At 45.3% G+C, this 21,775-nt stretch overlaps 1 protein-coding gene across 1 annotated transcript in view; it reads right to left on the bottom strand.

Annotated features, from left to right (window-relative positions):
- Nucleotides 1-1,116: 1,116 nt before the first annotated feature.
- LOC143835228 (regulator of G-protein signaling 5-like) overlaps nt 1,117-21,775 on the bottom strand; it is a 34,044-nt gene continuing 13,385 nt past the window's right edge. The window contains exons 2-5 of the mRNA XM_077332557.1: nt 16,660-16,770; nt 9,358-9,419; nt 6,286-6,452; nt 1,117-3,438 (exon numbers count right to left, since the gene is read on the bottom strand). Of these exons, the coding sequence (XP_077188672.1) occupies nt 3,277-3,438; nt 6,286-6,452; nt 9,358-9,419; nt 16,660-16,770 (502 nt within the window). The 3' untranslated portion in view covers nt 1,117-3,276. The remainder of the gene's footprint in view (nt 3,439-6,285; nt 6,453-9,357; nt 9,420-16,659; nt 16,771-21,775) is intronic.

The following is a 21,775-nucleotide window of genomic DNA, read 5'->3' as shown; positions in this document are numbered from 1 at the left end:
CTGTGCATGGTCATTATGGGATCGAGCAGCCAAAACACATTCCTGCTAATGTTTTATAGCGGTGGGGTATGAACAGGGAGAGGGGGAGAGGTGTGTGATTAAGCAGCCCTCTCCTGATAAGCTAGGCATCCATGATCTTTGTTTTTAAACCTTACTGAGAACACACACAATCACTCATCGGGGTCCAGTTACCGTGGCCAGCCTATCAGAAATCTACCCGAACATAAATAGAGACCATTACACGAAGAATCCCAAAAAGAGGAATGTTTCATTGTTGTGGCATTTCTCCATAGCAACACAGAAGTGCACTTAATTAAATTTTGGGGTTCAGGGAGAAGGAAGTTTGAGTCCTGGATACAACCACTGTACAGGGATTGGTGGCTTCCGGTAATTGACAAGCCAAGGAGCCAGGGGAGAAATTTGCATTGTTTTTCCTTGCTGCCTCATAGGCAGGCAAAAAGCCATGACAAGGTGGGAAAATGCGGGAGGGGTCTCCCATCAGGAAACCTGCAAACGCGTGACTTACAACAGTACATTTGCAAGCAGGAGGCAATGAGAGTTTTACGTCTCCATGAGGAATTGGTCTTGGTTTTAAATCCCGCTTTTCTCTACCTTAAGTAGTCTCAGTGTGACTTACAGTCATGTTTCCTTTCTCCCCCTACGACAGGTACCTTGTCAGGCAGGTGACTGGCCCAAGGCCGTCCAGCTGGCTGCATGTGGAAGGAGGAGTGGGGAATCAAAACCAGTTCTCCAAATTAGAGTCCCCCACTCTTAACCACAATGCTGTGACCAACCTGATTGAGAATTATCGGATAACAACATTCTTAAAATTGTGTGACATGAGGCACCTGCCAACTTGAAAGTGGCACTGAAACCAAAGGCTTTCCTCAGAGGAGATAGATAAACCATATTCAGCCTATTTCTGTAACTGAAGCCAGCCTGAACCTGCGAGAGCTCCAACTCCTCTGGGTGGAAAATGGCTCTTTTTGTAACTCAAACCAGAACTTTGTTCTAGTCCTTTCCCACTCCACAGGGTGCAGCCAACAGGCCCACTCAGTAAATATTTTTTAAGCCTAAATTAAACTTGATTCAAAGAAACCAAATGTATGAGAAAAATAGACCAGCCGTAGTGTGTATTTTCTTTCCATCCTGATTTTGAAAGGGCTTTGGCAACCAGCATTCGCAGTTTTAATGCATTTCAGTTTGGGGTTCATTTTGTCCTCTCATCAGTTGCCCAGCTATTACAGATTTGGAAAACAGAAAAGAAATTACTTTACATTGAAAAGGTTCATGTTTTAAAAAATGAAAGTTTTAGAAGTACACTCCGGGCTCCAATCTTCTCTGCACCTGACGTAACTCAACAGAGAGAAGCAAACCCAAGATGGCGGGAACATTATGGGAAATCCAGAGCAATGGAGAATAATGGGATAGACTTATTCAGATATGCATCACATGCACCCAAACAGGTGCTATGTGTACAATTCCCCATCAGCAGAATCCACCAGACAGGGGTGTGCACAGAGCCCCCAGCAGGTACCATTTGACTATACCATTTGACTGCTTGGGACAAGAAATGGGATTGTATTTACAGTGCAATCCTAAACAGAATTACAACCTTCTAAACCCATTGACATGTGTTGTTCTATTTAGGAATGCACTGTTGGTGCCTCTTTCCCTTGCTGAACAGAGGTGTGATCAGTGCTATTCCAACTATCTCACTGCATGGACAGAGAAAGCTGTGGAGAGAAATGTTATGTGATCATTGTTCCATTTGCCTTGAAATCTCTTCTGGGATTTAGATCCATCGTCTTCATCAGTACTCATGTATATTCCCCATCCACTTCAGCGCCGTTCACACAGGGGGGAAATGCCTAGACGATGGCGTTACTTGTATGCCAATAACATTTTTGATGCGGGGTGAAAGATTTGGGCAGAAAATATTGATTTGGCAAGACTGCTATAGAGAGAGGGGATACGACAAGGCATCGTTGCACGGATTCTGATTACAACTGCGAAACAGAACACTAAGTGTGTTCGTTAAACTGTGCGTAGACACTGAGGCTATGCAGGGTCTTCAGAGAACTTATAACCTTGATACATTGAATGCAGGAAACACAAGCACGAGGTGGCTGCATTGCTAAACGGTCACACTGTTTGGCCACAGATGTTGGACATTCTTTTCCCAGCCTCAGCCATCAAACAGGAGTGTTTTAATAACTTGTTTGGAGAAAGGTCTCAATTCTACGTCCTCTTCCTTTAACTCCACCTCTACGTGCTGGAGAAACATCAGACATGGCCCGAGTAGCTAAAATGCTCTCCTTCATCTTCTTGACAGTACAACAAGCCTGAACAAGGGGTGGCCCCATGAACAGTGCGGTCCAAAGCAAAGTTGCACCCTTCTATGTCCATTCAAATCAATGGACCGAGAAGGACATAACTCTGTGTCGGATTGCACTGTTAGCTGAACGCATCAAGAGGAGTTCAACAAACCCCTTGGTTTTGTCCCCTGCTAGGGTTGTCCGCCTCCAGGTAGAGGCTGAAAATCTCCTGGAATAACTACCTATCTCCACATGACATAAATCACTTGATTATTTATTTAAAATATTTAAAATATTGATTCCACTTTTCCTGGAGAAAATGGCTGCTTGGGAAAGCGAGCTGTGCACAAAAGACAAATTTAAATTAAAAACCTGGGGCAACAGCATAAATGTTTGCCAGCATTGATGTCCCGTGGAGCTTCTTGGCCCAAGCCATTCTAACACCCTAGCTTACAATTTATGACTGGTAGGTTGTACTTGGAAGTACTAGTTGTGCTAGGGTTGCCCCCGGCCACAGTGGGGGTGAGGTTGGGAAACTGATGGAGATTCAAGATGGAGCCTTGGGAGGACAGGAACCTCAGTGGAGTATAATGTTGTGGAGTCGACCCTTCACAACAGCCATTTTCTCCAAGAGAACTGATCTCTGTGGCCTGGATAGGGGCTGTAATTCTGGGAGATCCCGAGGTACCAGCTGGAGGCTGGCATCCCTAATATATACAGGCCTGCACTAATGGAAAGAAACCATCAAAAGGGAATCATTGAGAGTGGGTAATGGTCCAAAACAGTGAAGACAGGACTTTTAACAACACAGCCCTCTGGACATCTATCAGCTACAATATATATAAAGCAAGAGCAACTACCAAGATAGGAAAAAACAAACAAAACTGGTTATTTGGAGGAAGCCAGGACCCTGCTTAAAGGTGGGAGCGTCAGTGACTCGCACAGCTTTGCAGCATTGCTACTTGATTAATTCCTGATATATATCTGAGCGCACATATCTAGGGAGGGAATCCTTCTCCATCAGTGTGAAGACTCTCTTCTGGGCCACGTCGAAGGTGCTCACCGAGGGCTCCACCAAGTTCTTCATAGTCACGGATTTGGTGAAATGGTCAATGTTCACCTGGTTAAGAGGGAAGCAGAAATTATTTTTTCTTGAGGGCCTTGGTTCAATTGGGCATCTTTCTTGTGCATATTTATGACAATAGGGTCCCCCACCCCCATGTGCAGATTTCCTGTGGGTTTTTTTCTGGTGCACTTTTTCCTGGTCACCTGTAGGCCTCATGTCTGCCACAGTCCCACGGGAGAGGATGCCTACATATTTCTTACAGTAGAACAAATTTGTAATGCCATGCAGAGATGCTGTCAGCCGGAGACTGTAAACCTGCTGTAAATGACAACTGCAATAAACGTGAGTTTTAATGCATTCAACATCTGGAACCCCAGTTTGAAACCTTTGAGCTCCAAGGTATGGTACTGGGGGGGGGGCTGGAAGAGGGCAAGGGGGCTTTAAGGGTTGCGCAGGAGAACACATCTGGGGGCATGGGCTGGAAAGAGGCTGGCTGTTAGGGGATGGAGCCGCATGGTCAGGGGAGGGGTGCCTCTTGAGAGGAGGAATCCTCTAGTCTGGTGGGGCAGGAGCATCCACTAGACCACTCACGTGCCGGGTTGAAGTCTGGGGAAGATTTAAGGATAGCCACAGAGAGGAGTTGGGCAGAGCAAGACGAGAGCAACGCACATGTCCAAAAACGTGATAGGCTGTTGGAATCCACAGGGTCTGTAGAGAGCATGATTCAACAGCGTGGGTTGTGTATGTGGGTCTGCCAAGGGCCGAGCCTGAGGTCCGAGGCAGGATCCAAGCAGATACGTAACAGACTAATGCTCAGAGAGGGTCCAGTCTGCCTGATACTATCAGCTTAAATCAATTAATGCTAATATAGCCAATCGTTTTAAACCACTCAATGCTAATCTAGCCAATTGTATGCACTGATGGGGAGATCTGTTGTCTGCTGTGTGTATATGTTGGGTTTTTTTTTGGGGGGGGGGGAGTCAGTGTGGTCTTGGTATAGCTTATATCATGTTCTGGCACCAATAAAAAGCTGCAACAATTCCAGTGTCTGTGTGTTCCTGAACACACAGATTTAATAGCATGTATGAAAAATATCCTTCATGGGGCATCGGAGGAGATGCATAATTAGCATATTTAGGTCAGGGACTTCCTGGTATTCTCAAATAAAGCTGGCCAGGAATGGGAGAGGCTGTGAACTGCCCACGTGATCTATCAAAGTTCCGGAATGAGGAGTTTGTTCCTGCAACACACACCGAGTTTGTGTCTTCCTCCCATTGGGAATGGAGAGTCGTCTGCAACCAAGCCTGGTGAAGCAGCCTGCCCTGTCTTTGCTAGCGGCGCATGGAATGTACCCTGGAGACTACACAGGGTATAAACATTTCCACTTGAGGTCTGAATTCCAGATGTTGAATTTTTGCTACAGACAGACTAGATGAGGAGTAGTAAGCTACTGAATCCAGACACGATGGAAGTGTTTTTTTGGTCAGTTCTGTGTCAGATCAAGGCCTGAACAGCCAGTCTGTACTGGATGGGGTTACACTTGCTTTGAAAGGACAGCTTCGCACATTAGAGGTGCTGTTAGACCCATGCTTCCAACAGGAGACTTGGCTCTCCTTCATGATGCTTTACACCTTTGCCCAATTGGTTCACTAGTTAACAGCATTTCCTTAATAAACGTGATCTGGCTATAATGAATAACTAACATCCAAATTAGACTACTGCAAAGTGGTCTATGTGGGGCTGCCCTTAAAGAAAGTTAGGAAGTATCAGCTAATACACAATGCCACAGCGAGTTTACTGTCTGGCATAAATTTCAGAGTATGTTATTTTACTAGTGCTAAAGAATTTACATGAGCCTCTTGTGGCGCAGAGTGGTAAGGCAGCAGACATGCAGCCTGAAAGCTCTGCCCATGAGGCTGGGAGTTCAATCCCAGCAGCCGGCTCAAGGTTGACTCAGCCTTCCATCCTTCCGAGGTCGGTAAAATGAGTACCCAGCTTGCTGAGGGGTAAACGGTAATGACTGGGGAAGGCACTGGCAAACCACCCCGTATTGAGTTTGCCATGAAAACGCTGGAGGGTGTCACCCCAAGGGTTAGACATGACCTGGTGCTTGCACAGGGGATACCTTTTTAAAGAATTTACCTTGGCTATCTGGCTCTCCCATGCTCAAGGTGACGGTTATGTTGTTTAAAACCCTATGTATCCTAGGATGACAGGGTACTGGAAGTACTACTTGGGTTACTGTGGTCATCATCTGAAGCCACTCTACTCTGGGCAACACCATTATCTGAAACAAGATGGTGTGAGACAGGCTGTTTTCTGTGGTGGCACCTTGATTGTGGAACACCTTTCAAAGGACACTCAGCTGGCAGGGAGGGTGCTAAGTGTCTGGTGTCAACTCGAGATGCTTTCTGACCTCCTGTTCGTTATTTTTTAAAATACAATTTAAGTTCATTGTTCCTTGCAATGTTGTATTTTTTAAAATTCCTGTCCACTGCTTTGAACCTCTTTCGTGGAGTGTGTGAGATAAAAATAGTATAATGAATAAATAAACAAATGATTTCCAAAGAGCTCTGCTTACATAGGGAGTGGAACTGTATATAAGGTTGCCAACTCCAGGTTGGGAAATTCCTGGAAATTTAGGGGGTGGAGCCTGGAGAGGGCAGGATCCGGGGAGGGGAGAGAGCTCATCAGGTTACAATTCAGGGAGAGCTCCAGGCCCCATCTGGAGATTGGCAAGCCTATTTGCATATAATGATTTTCCTCCCATAGGGAGTCCTTGCTTGCTTGGCACTCAAGTAGGGGTCTGCAGAGCTAGGCAATACAATAGTCCACAGAACTGGCTCGTGTTTCGTCCTTAAACAGCCAATATGCAATCTCATTTCATCGTTACCCACTGACCTCTTTGGGAGCCTCGCTTTGGATAAACTCCTCGTAGATTTTCTTGGCTTTCTCAGCCATTTTGGCAGGTAATTTGATTTTCTTATAATCTTCACAAGCGATCCAGAACTCAATGTTCTCCTCGCTGAACTCGGACTGGAGAAAGTTCCGGAAGCTGGCGAGCCCGTCTGCGGAGAAAACGAAAGATTGCCACTTTAAATTGCTGGTTGTCCCTGGTCCCATCAGATTAGAGAATGCTTTGTTCTCCAGCACACAACATGCAGCATTAATCGGAGCCGTACAGACAAATGAATCCAAACAAGAGCAAGAATATAATCTATTTCCTAAGAGCCAATAAAAAGGTCATAAAACACTGAACCAGCCTTCTGAGTTTCATACAGTTCAACAGATTCAAATAACTCCTGGCTTTACCATTTCAAAGGGAAGTTGGCCATTTTTTTGTCCTGGTATGGACTCGGTCCAACCTAAAATCTACTGCACTGGACACCAATTAATTTAGTCCGCAAATAGAACCCTGAAGCACCATCTTGACTGTCACGTCACACATAGGGAAGAATGCCCTTTTAACCCCCAAGAGTTGTGTGAAACTCAAACAACTTGTTCGCTCTTTCTGACCCGCAGTTGCTCTAAATAAGAATTTTTTATTTCCCCAATAGATTGACACGGCTGCTTGCACTTTTGTGTGTGTCTGTAACAACGCACGAGCATTCAGTGCACAGGCAGCCTCCACCCCCCACCTCTATGGGGCAACTAACACCCTCCACACAATTGTGGCTCAGGGGGAGAAAAGGACAGCCAGAAAGAAGGGAATCTGCCTCCTAGTCAGAATTGGCCCCATCTGATGCTTCTCTGCTGGGAACTCACAGCTCCATTAGGGTTGCTAGTCCTCAGGGCAAACATGTGTAACTTGGAATGTGCTGCTTGGCCTTAAGAAAGAGTAAATCTCTTCAACTTTCTATGTATTTATTTCATTCTTTCATTCACTTATACCCCACGATGGGAACCTGAAGCTGCTTGGCGCATTCTAACATGCCGAAAGGTTGCAAGTGAACTGCATGAATTCTTACTTTGCAATTCAATTGTGTTAAAATGACCCTTGCAAGGATTTGTTTGTCTACTCTTCTTCTATGAATGAAAAAAACCTGATATTTGTTGGCACAGTTTGAATATGCACAGAGAGCGGAGCACCAGCTCCTGAAAGAATAAAATAGTTTTCAATCAGAAGAGAAACAGATGTTTATAGAAAGAGAGAGATGGAGACCTAACCAGCTGTTGTCTACAGTCATTCTTCTGTTCAACATCTGTTCTGGAGGCAAATAGGGAGAAGTGCGCTCAAATAGCAGGAAATCTCCTGTTGAGCCAATTAGGACACTGGAGGAGATAATATGAACATCCGAAGGAAGTTCCTATTCTAACTATGCTAAATATGCATCTCCTCCGATGCCCCCTGCAGGACACCCTTTATATTCTGCTCAACTGTGCACACTGCAGACCTCGCACATTCCAACAATATTTTGGATCTGGGATATGTATTAAAGTACTATAGGAAAGCTCATCTCTAAATGTTAGATTTGAGTCCAGGAGCACCTTAGAGGCCAACAAGACTTTCTGGGTAGGAGCTTTCAAGAGTCAGATCTCCCTTCATCAGATGCAAGTAGGAATGGAGGTCTCCTGAGTCTCCTGCAGGTCCATACTGCTACCCTTCAAAACTATCACCTCAAAAAAAGGTTTGAGTGGCTTACTTAGCTGGCAAAAGTTGATATTATAACCATTAAGGGCCAAACTAGCCATGACACTTGCCATAAATCCCCAGTCCGTTTTACAGAGTGCAGAACCATTGGGGAACTACAGTCTCCAAATGCACTCCAGCTTGATTCAGCTCAAGACTATGGCACAAGGAAGAGAGGCTTCAGCCTTCCTACCCAAACTGCTTTCCTGAGCCAACAAGGCTATAGCGGAGCCTATTTGCCTTACTTAGCATGTTCCCTCACAGCCATTTTTGCTTCAGGCAACCGCACAAGGGGAGCGTGAAGTCCCTCTTCCCCTATGCCAGGGGTAGTCAAACTGTGGCCCTCCAGATGTCCATGGACTACAATTCCCAGGAGCCCCCTGCCAGCATTCGCTGGCAGGGGGCTCCTGGGAATTGTAGTCCATGGACATCTGGAGGGCCGCAGTTTGACTACCCCTGCCCTATGCCATGCTGACTTGGGCCCCAGTCAGCATGTGTTTCTAATGTCATAATTGCCTCTAAATCAAGTTAGGGAAGCCTGACCTGACTTGGGGCAGATACCACATCTGGTTTGGGCCTTATATATCATGGCTTCCTTTAAAGAAGCCTTTGTTGATTGAGGAAGTGCTTTGTGGCAGCTGAGGCAAAGCATAGATGCCCTGAGGTGCTGTTTCATGTCCCTAGCCGGCTCTCCCTGGCTAAGGAAGAAGGACTGTGCATCAGTGTTAGAACATCTGCTTTCTATGTAGAAAGTGACAGGTTCATTTCACACATTTCTAGTGAAACAAACAAGCAGGGAGCCAAGTGATGTGAGAGGCCATTACTGGAGAGCCTCTGTCAGTCAGAGTTGATCATGGTAACAGGCCTCTGGCTCAACTCAGCCTTAGACAGCTTCATGTGCTCATAATTTAGCGATTCCCAATCCTACCCCCTTAACAGAACTACTGGCGCACGTGTATCCAGGCTGAACGTGCATGTGTTGCCCATTTCAGACCAAATGGTGATCATGTGATTACATAAAGGACTTGCAATTATGCATTAGGTTCTGTTAGTAGTTTAGCCAGGCAAGCCAGATCCTGTCAGATCTCAGAAGCTAAGCAGAGCTGACCCTGGCTAGTATTTGGATGGAGGACCTCCAAGGATTTGGGTGGTAATTCCTCCAGTGAACACTAGGGGTCATGAACTGGAATCAGGCAATGACAAACCACCTCTGAACATCCATTGCCTGGTTGCCAGGCAACCCTTGCATCTCCTGTCTACACTGTGCATACCATACAATCAGTCAGTGTTCTCTAACTTCTAACATGACTGGGATGACCGGGAGAGACGCATAGGAGACTTACAAGGATTTTGAAGGAGTTTCTCCAGAGAGTTACGCCACTGCCAAGTTTCCTCAGGAGAAGGTCTGCAAAGACAAAAATGGAGAAAAAAGATACGACACCCTTAAAACAACGAAAACAGTGAAACAAACAGTCCCTGATGAAACACAGAGGACATTTTTCAGTGTTTAAATGTCTTGTCCCCAAATGAGGTTTAAGAATAATGTAACAATACTTGGACCTTATTTTCTCAGAATCCACAGTGATTCTGTATGGGACATCAGCATGGAGCTGAAAGGCTGAGGAAAAACAGCTTGACGGCATGTTTCTATTGAGTCTGACCCTCAATCTATGCTCTGACTGGCAGCAGCTCTGCACAGTCCAAAGTCTTTCACATCACTTGATGTTTTCTACCAGATTCTTTTCACTGGAGTTGCCAGGGATCGAACCTGTGGCCTTTTGCATGCCAAGAAGATGCTATTCTATGGAGCCACAGCTCCTCCTTGGCTAAGACTTCCTACAGAATGGCTATCCAGGGACTTCCCCACTACAGCTCCATCAACACATTACAAAGTCCTCATGGTTGCTGGGGAACACCAGGGCTTTGCAGCAGTTGTGCAATGTGAGTTTTCTGCCTCCACCACACGGATTGGATCTTTTCTGCTTATGACCAGAGCAAGTAGAGAGAAGACTTGACTCTGTTGTAAAACCTACATAGCCACCATGATAAATAACATGGGGCATTTCCCACGGCTTAAAAATAGCACAATGGTTGCCGATTGAAAACGCTACTAATTTGCCATAACGCACGACGTCGTCAACAATCTGCAACAATCCTGAAACCGACCCGCCAAAAGCGCTTCGTTGTGGCGCTTTCAGGGGAATCCAGAAAAGTGGATTCACCCTCCGGATAGCGATACACTCCTGCAACCAATCTGCAACACTAGCGCTAAAGACCTGTGCGTTACCATTGTAGCTGGTTCTTCAAAGTCCCTCCCCCTGGATCTCTCCTCCAAACTTCCGGCGAAGCGATCGCCATTTTTTTTTCTCGGAGCGAGCGGGGATAAACGCACCGGCGAGCCTCTTTCTGTTTAGAGGCTTCCCTGGCTTCAGTCCTTCACCTTTAGTCACTAAGCACAAACCACTTAAAAGCCCGTTTGCTGAAATAAAGTCCCTTTATTTTTTACACATAAATTCAGCCGAAAATCGAGCCCGTGAGAAGGGGGGGGGGAATTTTTTTTTATCACTCGAGGCAGCGTGCAAACGATCATACAATCAAACAACAGCTCACATTAGGCAGCTGGATGGGTCTCTCCGTAGCAACGAATCTACACAGATTCGTTGCTATGGGTCTGTTTTTTTTTTTAAAAACCTTTCTTAAAGGGAAAGCGGCTGTTTGGGAGCATGCTAACGGCTGCCCATTGGCTGCTTGACGGCCAGGGGCGGGACGAGCTTGGCAATAGCGCTTCCTTTCTAGCGATTTCTGCCGAGACCGGAAGCCTGTGGGAAACGCTAAAAAACGCAACTGATTCCACTACAAAGCCAGGTGTGCAAAACGACGAATTCCACTATTTTAAATGGCGATTTTTCATTCCGCAAACAATTTGCAACAAAGATCCCCGTGCGAAATGGCCCCATGATTTTAGCAATGGAGCCCACGTAGAATTGCCAACCTTCAGTTAGGAGCTGAAGATCTCCTGGAATCACAACTGATCACCAGACTATGGAGATGTTCACATGCATACTTTAAGCACAGCACCAGATTGAGCAAGGGATTAAAAGAAATGGGTAAAATGCAACTCCTTTGCCCTTCTCTACATACATGCCGTATAAGGTGTTCTTAGCTTAAAAAGTTGCAGATCTCAACAGTGTTTCCATTACCTTATTATAAACATTTATTCCACTTCTCCTGGAGAATATGGCTGCTTTGGAATGTGGGTTCTAGGGCATTATGCCCTACTGAGATCCCTTACCTCCCAAAACTCACCCTCCCACATACTAGCCTCAAATCTCCAGGTATTTCCAAACCTGGAGTTGGTAGCAATTTACAAATGCAAAAATATTGGGTGGAGAGAGGCTAAAGTAGTGATCACCACCCTGTGGGCCACGGACATGTGGTCCGTTGACTAATTGGAGGTGGGATGCGAAGGACGCCTTCTCCCATCCCCCCGGTCCTTTACAACACACTTCGGGTGTCATTGTCTCCCATCACTCCCAGATGGCACTATCTGGTTGCAGAGAAACAAGCTCAGGATTCCCATTGATTTGTCATTGTCATGAGTTAAAATTTCCATGAAAATAAAATTTTCCGTATGTTCATTGTTGTGGCATGTCTGTATCTTATTTTGAAGGGATGTTTAAACATTACTATAGCGATCAGAGAGCGTTAGGGCAGTGGTTGAGAGTAGAGGAGTAAACTACCCCCCCCCCACACCGGGCCTCAGTAAAAGGCGTTGAGTGGTCCCCGGTGATAAAAAGGTTGGGGACCACTGGGCTAAAGTATATATTTCCCCTCCAATAAATGACTTTTCTGACCCTGGCCATGTATGAAGACCTCAGCAACTTGGTTCTCAAGGGCCACCGCCCATCTTCTAGGCTTTAAGGGCAGATGGGCATGATTGCCCTTGCATGGAGAGGTGCTTCTCTTCTGGTGCCCATGGCAGCTTCTCTCTCTGCTTCCTCTTAGTGCCCAACAGGTCAACATGCCTTCGTTTACTTATCCCCCTCCCTTACCTATAGCCTGTCTTTCAGACACAGAGGCCCCTGAAACATGGTTCAAAACAAAAATTCCAAAAGGATGATGCTACTTGAAATCAGCCAGTGGAAACACATCAACCCAGTCAGTAATGTAGCTCATTGTTTATTTCTTTAAAAGGCAGAATGTAAAACGATCACTGTTGCCAGAGATGTCCTCAGCAACCCAAAACTGTCTGATTCTGCTCACATTGAGCGGCAAGATAAACAAGCTCTGTGGCAGCGACAGAAGCAAAGAGGTGACTCAAAGCCAATCAGATATCCACTGTAGGCTGAACAGCACATTACACTTGACATGGGTCTGCTTCCTAAAACAGCATCCCTGAGGTGTTGTTCTTTAATTATTCCCATCTCAGGCTGGTTTACAACCCCAAAATTAAAAACGAACAAAATACAATAAAAGAGAGTTGATTTTTATACCCTGCTTTTCTCGAGGAGTCTCAGAGCAGCTGACTATTGCCTTCCCTTCCTCTCCGCATAACAGGCACCTTGTGAGTAAGGTGACCAGATTTTAACATTGGTAAAGCAGGACACCATTGACCGGGGGGGGGGGTTCTTGATTAAAAATTTGGTCTATATGGAGCAGCAAAAAATTTCATAGAACGCATAGAACGCAAAAACAGTATTGTAATGTATATTTTTAAATTTCAACATAAGTGCAATTTGCCAGGTGCCTCCAGATGTCCCTCCAAAAGTGGACAATATGGTCACCTTACTTGTGAGGTAGATGGTGCTGAGAGAGCTCTGGAAGAACTGTGACTGGCCCAAGGCCACCCAGATGGCTGTGTGTGGAAGAGTGAGGACTCAAACCCTCTTCTCCATATTACAGTCCCCCACTCTTAACCACAACACTTTGGCTTTCATTAAGGACCCTATTAGCCTTCCATGTTCAGCCTCTGCTGAGATAACTAAGCCGAAACAGCTGAGTCCTTTGAAAAATGAGTAAATTAATATCATTCCTGATTTTGCGGAAGAAAAACGTTTGGGAAGAAAACGTTTGAGAGGCACGCTTTGTTGAATTAAAAATTATTTTATTTCTGGCATCATCTAGGCCTATTATGCACGGCCGCTGAAACGGTGGCATGGAGAACGCGGAGGAGGAAGAAGCAAAGCAAACCGCTTATGCACGGGACGGAACACAACAGCGGCAAAACCCAGAGCAACCGACTATGCACGCGGCCAATCCGGAGCCACTTCTGGTTGTGCCCCTGTAGCCTGGCTTTCTTCCACATTTCGCTAACGCAGCTTTTTCAGCGGCATACATTGACTCTGCGCCCGGTTGCCGCCTGCAGTGTGCATAATTGGTGATTTTAGCCGCCGCCATTCCACCCCGAATGCGGACCTTCCACTCCGTGCATAATAGGCCCTAGACTTGTTTTCACCTATTTGTTGCTCCAGGAAGTTCACCATTTTTTAAAAAGTTATTCTCTTCCCCAGGAACAAGGGAGAGGGAGGTGGGAGTGTGTTTGAGCCTTCATACCTTTCTTCTGCTCGTTGCCTGCTGGTTGCTCTCCGGTTACGAGCACTTTTTAGGGTGGTGAATCCACTTTTTGGGATTCCCAGAGAAGCACTTTAAAATAGAAGATGTAGCAAGCAGTCAGCAGTGCAGATGCTGGATGTGGGTGACATCATGTGAGGGGACTAGAATTTTCAGCTTGCATCTGACTGGCATGACACTACATTTAAAGGGTGTGGAAATCCCCTCAATGCCCATTTTGGGCGTTCAAGAGGCATTTTGGCCTGGAAGGGGTTAATAAAAGGGTGATAGTTTGACTTTTACATTTCTAAAATAGTATTCTCAAGTGTATGTAATTCATCCCTTTTGTGTGTGTGTGTGGTATTCTTATTTGTTTAATGTCCATTCCAACATGTCCTGTGTGTACTGGGGGCATTTTGGGCTGGTAAGGGTTAATAAAGGTGTGGGATTTCTGCCTTTTCATTTCTAAAATCTTGTTCCCAAGTGTCTGTAATGCATCCTGCTGTTTTCTGTGGTACTCTTCTTTGTTTAATGCCTGTTCCATCATGTTACAAGCCATTTTGGCTTTTTCCCTGTCCCCTCAAAATATAATTGGAAACAGATTCAAGGACAATAAACCCCGGCTAAGATAACCCGCCCTACGCAATGAGCCCCCTCCTTTTCCCCTCGGAGAATCAGACACGGCTGCTGTTTGTTCTGTCCCAATTCCTGGAACTAATTTGCCTCCAGGACAGAGAGGGGACTGTTTTCTCACAGATAAAATTAACAGTGATTAGATCAGCAGATCGCAGCACTTTGCACGGGGTCCAAGATGAGCGCAGGTGGAACTGTCCTCTCAAATATTCGGCACCAATTTGTCTCCCTGCAGTTGCTTCCATTTGCTGCTGCTGTTCCTTTCTCCCCCCCCCCCCCCGTATGCACCTTGTGAGTTTCTTCTTTTATAAACCTTATCCGCAACTTTATTCAGCGTGGAGATCTGTGGCCAAATTGTGGGCCAAGAATCCTGTGATAAGCCTAGGCAAGCCCGATCCTGTCAGATTTTGGAAGCCGGGCAAGGTCGGCTCAGGCTAGTATTTGGATGGGAGACCTCCAAGGCATACCAGGGTCGTGCCCCGGAAGCATGGACCAGATCCAATGGGATGAAATTAATTCAAAAGAAATTCCATCTAAACATCCAGAAGAAGTTCATGACAGTCAGACAGGTTTCTCAATGGAACAGGCTTCCTCGGGAGGTGGTGGGTTCTCCATCTTTGGAGATGTTTAAACAGAGGCTGGATAGCCATCAGACAGAGAGGCTAATTTTGTGAGGGCTCAAGGGGGTGGCAGATTACAGTGGATGAGCGATAGGGTGGTGAGTGTCCTGCATAGTGCAGGGGGTTGGACTAGATGACCCAGGAGGTCCCTTCCAAATCTATGATTCTATGATTCTGTGATTCTGTGACGCAGGGGCAGGCAATGGCAAACCACCTCCAGACATCATTTGCCTGGCAGGCAGCCAATCTTAGGATCTCCTAGTTACATAACATACACGTAACATGATAAATAATAAAGAAAGAAATAACCATGGGATCAGCTGAAAAAAATATTTTTGTTTCCTGTTTTGTAAAATGCACTTAAGCCCCTCATGTGTCACTGAGGTATTTAATTTCTGGGTTCAATGCTCGGTTTAAAAACCTGTTCGTTTCTGCACTATACCGCCAATAGAGACAGAAGGGAGAATAACACGCACAACCTCTGTTTTGCACGTGTGGAAATGGAATGATTGCAAAAAACCCCTTCAGAGACAGTATGCGATAGTGGCTGAAATGACAGATTTAGAGTAAGGTATAGATTCAAGTCATGCTCTCTCTCTCAAGCTAATTTACCTCAGAAATTGTTGTAAGAATAAATTAGGAGGGAAATCATCCTCTGTGCTGCCTTGAGCTTCTTGGGAGAAGCATCAAAATATACCACGTTTTCTTTTCTGGGTCTTACAGTAGCCTAACGCAAGGACGTTTCAACAATTATGTTTTGTTTCCGTATCTCTGCTGCCACCTGCTATACTTCCACAAGCCATGCTGCTACTAAAGACTCAGGCCTAAGACTGATAAAGCTACAGCAACCTGAGGCATGACCACAAACCATACTTAAGAGGAACAGACATGCATCATCTGTCCTTCCTAGTCTGTATGCAGAGGTAAGTGGCCATGACAGGCCTGCACAGAAAACCAGTGAAATCAGGATGCAGAAATGGTACCTACACTTTGTACAGTACAATCATAAACAAAGGTACATCCTTCTAAACCAGTGGTTTTCAACCTGGGGGCCAGGACCCCTTTGGGGGTCAAATGACCCTTTCACAGGGGTCATGGCAGGGCAAGCAGCTTGGCCAGGGGGGCCATCCACACAACAGCCTTGCGGGGTAGATCAAGATAGAGTGTTCGTCTGTCTGGAGCAGCAGAAAAGAGCAAGATCAGCATGATGGGACAAGAGGCAGAACTGGACTGAGAAACCCCAGGGAAAAAACAATTTATATACAATCATGAACAATGGATCTTCACCCCATGGGTCAGTTTTGGTTTAATTTTTGTGAAAGAACACTTGCATAATTTTATGGTTGGGGGTCACCACAACATGAGGAACTGTATTAAAGGGTTGTGGCATAAGAAGGTTGAAAACCACTGATCTAAACTCATTCAAGGAGGAACAGTGAACAGGATCCATAGGCCGAGGTTTCCACAGATATTGTCTCTAGCGCTGGTATTCCGACATCTGCTGCCCTGAAGGATGAGGTTCCCTTCAGTCACCACAGCCTCCCTGAAATCCGATTCAAGTAGCAGGTGTTGAGAAAGACCTTTCTCTGCCCAACAGTTAGACAGCCTTGTTCTGACTGAACCATTAGTCTAAATCAGTATAAAGCAGCTTCATAGGAAGTGCAATTACTTCATGCATATTTCTCACAAGAGAAGGCAAGATTGACAACCACAAAGTTTATAGATCTCCTTTCAGACAGAGACGTGTATTGCCATGGGAATATGCAGCAGTTCATGTGTTACTACTGACTTCAAGTAACTATTTCAAAAACATATCTCAATCGTCAATGGCTGCGTTCTTACTTCTGAGCCTTTGCGGGCTTTTCCGGCTTCTCCGGGTAAGGGATGATCAGGTCAAAAGCAGATTCGGGCTTCTGGAGGAGTATGCCCAACTTACTCTTGATCTCCTTGGCCCTGGAGGGAGAGAAAACATGTTAAGTGTGGTTTACTAACAGCTGGGTTGAGAAAAATGTGCTTCTCGAGCTTGTACCTATTTGAATTTCTAAACAGAACATTTCAGTTTCCTGCCTCCTAAATAAACATCAGTACCTCTGCTGAGACAGTTGAGAAATATTTCCTGTTGCTTTCTTTCAGTCCGGTTAAAATTTTAAAAAGACATTGTACCGCCCCAAACATTCTTCCCATTCACCAGCCCTTCTCCCCTCATCTTTGGTGAGATAAAATCACCCTATATACTCGTGTATAAGCCTAGTTTTTCAGCACATTTTTCCCACTGAAAAAGCCCTCCTCAGCTTATACACGGGTATATACGGTAATTGAAATAAAAGCCTGCTCCAGCCAGCTAATCATTGCATTGCCTTTTGCAAATGTGTACTGCAAGCTGAGCTTGCTCTGGCAGCTTGTAGGACATCAACGGTTTGACTGAAGGACTCTGATCTTTTTTTTTGGCAATGCTGGATGGGAAAGCCTGTGATGATGGAGCATTTCCCACCCTTGGCTTATATGCGAGTCGATACATTTGCCCAGATTTCATGGTTAAACTGGGTGCCTCAGCTTATATGGGGTCGGCTTATATGCGAGTATATGCAGGTATGTAAGTTATATATCATCTTCATTTTTATTTTATACAACCCCTCCCTTACTGCCTCCCAAAAGACCTCTACCTTCCTGAGAGGGGGCTTGTGTGTTCCACTGACCCTGAGAACTATGCCAATGGTAGCTTAGCCACTTGCAGGATATCCCAAGGGACCCATGATAATGTGGAGCAGTATTACCAGGCACACAACATGATACTGGGGAAGTGCGTTGAATTTCTTCAACTAGATCTGGACCTAGTGGTGTGTTCAGATCAAAGCTGTAAGGAAGTGCTGATGTGGCCAGCATCGAAAGAAGAGGTCTCTTGCTTCACAAGATCACATACCATCAGAACATGGAACGTCAGAAGCATGTACAAAGGGAAGCTTGATATTGTTAAAGCTGAAATGAACCACACCAAATTTGATATCCTTGGAATAAGTAAACTAAAATGGACAGAAATGGGATATTTCAATTCAGATGACTACACGATTTATTCAGGAAATGAGTTTACATGGGAAGTTGCTTTGATACTCAGAAAGAGCTCAGTTAAGTGTGTTATAGGCTATAACCCAATCAGATAGGATTGTATCTGTCAGAATAAGTGGACACCCAGTGAATATCACTATCATTAAAGTGTATGCACTAACCACTGATGCAACGGAAGAAGACACAGGAATTCTATGAAAAATTGGAAGAGGTCAAAAGAAATTTAAAAAGGGTGTTTTTCTAATAATTGGCGACTGGATTGCTAAAGTTGGAGAAATAGCAGAGCCTGGATTCACTGGACAGTTTGGTCTGGGAACCCGTAACGAGGCGGGAAATAGACAAGAGTGTTCCCTGTTCATTGCCAACACATGCTTTATGCAGCATAAATCCAGGCTTTACACATGGACACAACCAGATGGACAATATCGAACCCAAATTGATGACATAATAGGAAACAGAAGATGGAAAAGTGCTATCCAGTCAGCCAGAACACTTCCAGGAGTAGATCATGGCACGGATCATGAATTATTAGTTTCAACACTGTGGGAAGCACAAGAAGTTGAGTCAAACAGCAGTGAAAACAAGGTATGACCAACGGTAGGATTTGTGTGGCCCATAGTACCAGAACCAGTTTAAGGATTCGTGGAGCCCTAACAGAGTACAGATACAGGGATGACCATGAACCAACTGAAAGAAGCAGTCATGGACAAAGACGAATGGAGAAAAATTTCCTATAGAATCTCCGAGGGTCGGACACGACAATGGATAACATCATCATCTACAGAGTACAATTGCAATGGGAGCAGGCAGACGGGGAGTAGAGGAACCCACACACACACAGTGGAAAGGGGTGTCACTCCAAATATCCTTAAAGGGGGAAAAGGGGGGAGAAGCGAGGCTACGGCCCTGATCCATGGGGGGGAGATACCCCGTGGAACCCCTGGAAGTGTGGGGCCCATAACACGTGCAGCATGTGCTATATGGATAAACTGGCAGTGATCTTGGTTGATAATATTTTAGAGAAATACCAGATCAAGCAATAGATTCAGAGCACTTAGCCTGTGTGAACGTGAACCCAAAGAACTCTGGAATGAGATTAAAGACATAGTCAAAAATGAAACCGTGAAAAACATCCCTAAAGTTGTTACGAAGAAAAGATCCCAGTGGCTTTCAGAGGAAGCGATGAGTACTGCTACAGAAAGGAGGAGGATAAAATCTTTTTAGGCCATAAACAAGACACAAGACAGATGAACTCAAAGTGTCAGCGTCAAGTTGAAAGGACAAGGAAAAGTATCTTAACCAAGAATGTCAACAAAGTGGAAGAACTTAACAAAAAAGGGAAAAGAGATCTGAGGAATCACTGGCAAGTTCACAGCTAAGGTGGGAGTTCTCATGAATAGCCAGGAATGAGATCACATGGAGGCAACTGAGTTGAAAGACAGATAGAAAGACTACACTGAAACTCAGGGCCATTTCGCACGGGGATCTTTGTTGCAAATTGGTCACTGAATGAAAAATCGCCATTTAAAATAGTGGAATTCGTCGTTTTGCATACCTGGCTTTGTAGTGGAATCAGTTGCGTTTTTTAGCGTTTCCCACAGGCTTCCGGTCTCGGCAGAAATCGCTAGAAAGGAAGCGCTATTGCCAAGCTCGTCCCGCCCCTGGCCGTCAAGCAGCCAATGGGCAGCCGTTAGCATGCTCCCAAACAGCCCCTTTCCCTTTAAGAAAGGTTTTAAAAAAAAAAACACACACCCATTGTAACGAATCTGAGTAGATTCGTTGCAATGGAGAGACCCATCCAGCTGCCTGGGGTGTTTGAGCTGTAGTTTGATTGTTTGATCGTTAAGACGCTGGCTCCGTTTGATTGTTGGATCGTTAACACGCTGGCTCCGAGTGAAAAAAAAAAAATCCCCCCCCCTCTCACGGCCCGATTTTCGGCTGAATGGAATGTGTGAAACTGAAGGTCACTTAGTGACTGAAGGGGAGGGACTGAAGCCGGGGAAGCCTCTGTTTGAGCTGTCATTTGATCGTGGCCATGGAGTGGAAAAAAAAAATCCCCCCTCCCCCCCCCACGGGCGCGATTTTCAGCCGAAACAGTGTGAAAAATAAAGGGAAAATACATCAGCAAACGGGCTTCTGCGGGCTTCTTGTGCTTAGTGACTAAACTGCTCTGAGGAGGGACTGCAGCCTGGGAAGCCTCACTGGCTAAACCGAGGCTCGCCGGTGCATTGATCTCCACTCGCTCGGGGAAAAAAAAATGGCGATCGCTTCGCCGGAAGTTTGGAGGAGAGAGCCAGGGGGAGGGACTTTGAAGAACCCACAACAATGGTAACGCACAGGTCTTTATCGCTATTGTTGCAGATTGGTTGCAGGAGTGTATCGCTATCCGGAGGGTGAATCCACTTTTCTGGATTCCCCTGAAAGCGCCACAACGAAGCGCTTTTTGCTGATTGGTTTCAGGATTGTTGCAGATTGTCTACGACGTCGTGGGTTATGGCAAATTAGTAGCGTTTCCAATTAGCAACCATTGTGCTATTTTGAAGCCGTGCGAAATGGCCCTCTGTATAGCAAAGATTTTACAATGACAGAAAGTTTAGGAAGTGAGATACGGTGGGCATTGGACCAGTTAGCAAACAGTAAAGCACCAGGTGAAAACAATGTGCATATATTGAACTGTTTAAGACTGTTTAAGACTAAGGAGCTGTTAAAGTATTTACAGCACTTTGTCAACAAATTTGGATTACAGAAGCTTGGGAAAGCATAGTATATCTACCAATTTACAAGAAGGGAAATGCTAAAGAATGCTCTAATTATCAAACTCTTGCATTAGTTTCTCATGCAAGCAAAATTGTACTCAAGATCCTACAAAAGAGAACAGAACTATACATGGAAAGAGAGTTACCCAATGAGTAGGCAGGATTTAGGAAAGGTGATCAAATAGCAAATCAGATGGATCATGGAGAGATCAATACCAAAAAGAAGTATACTTCTGCTTCACTGATGACAAGAAAGCTTTGGATAGCATAGGTCATTTAAGGATGTGGAACGTCTCAAGAAAAATGGGTGTACCAGAACATGTAATCATTTTAATGGGGGCTCTTTACAATGAACAAGAAGCTACAATGAGAACTATGTTTGGAAAAACAGAATGGTTCAATTTAGGAATGGGAGTAAAACTTGTACAGAGAGTATATTATAAGACCGGCTGGATTGGAAGAAATGACAGCTGGCATTTACATTGGAGGACAGAAAATCAATAACTTCAGATAGGCAGATGATACAGAGAATGAAGATGATTTGTTGGAACTCACCAGGAAATTAAAATTGGAACGCGCAAAATTTGGCCTAACACGCAGTACTAAGAAGACAAAAGTAATGTCAAATTTGTCTCTTGAGAGACTTTGCAGTTGATGGGAAAGGAGTGGAAATAATGGGCAATTTTATTTTCTTGGGATCCGGAATACAGAAGGGTGGACAGCATGCTGGAGAAGTGAAGACAACGCTAATCATAGGAAGAAATGCTTTGGTTTTAACCTTTAAGGCTCTTAGCAGTCTGGGACCTACATATCTTAGGGACCACCTGTCACCTATGCCCCCCCACAGGGCTTTACACTCTGCTGGTACTAACTTGTTGGTCATTCCCAGCCCCAGGGAAGTGTGCCTGGCCTCGACCAGGGCCAGGGCCTTTTCGGTCCTGGTCCCTACCTGGTGGAATGAGCTCCCGGAGGAGCTACAGGCCCTGCGGGACCTTTTGGCATTCTGCAGGGCCTGCAAAACAAAACTCTTCCACCAGGTCTATGGTTGAGGCCACGGCCACTAGGAAAATCTGCTTGGCCCCCCTTCCAGGATAGAGCAGCATGAGTGGCGGTTTGCGAGTTCCATCTGCACCCCTCTT

Source organism: Paroedura picta, chromosome 4 (assembly GCF_049243985.1).
Source record: "Paroedura picta isolate Pp20150507F chromosome 4, Ppicta_v3.0, whole genome shotgun sequence".
NCBI lineage: Eukaryota > Metazoa > Chordata > Lepidosauria > Squamata > Gekkonidae > Paroedura > Paroedura picta.
Note: the sequence above shows the minus strand (reverse complement) of the source record. Positions and strands in the feature narration are given on the sequence as shown.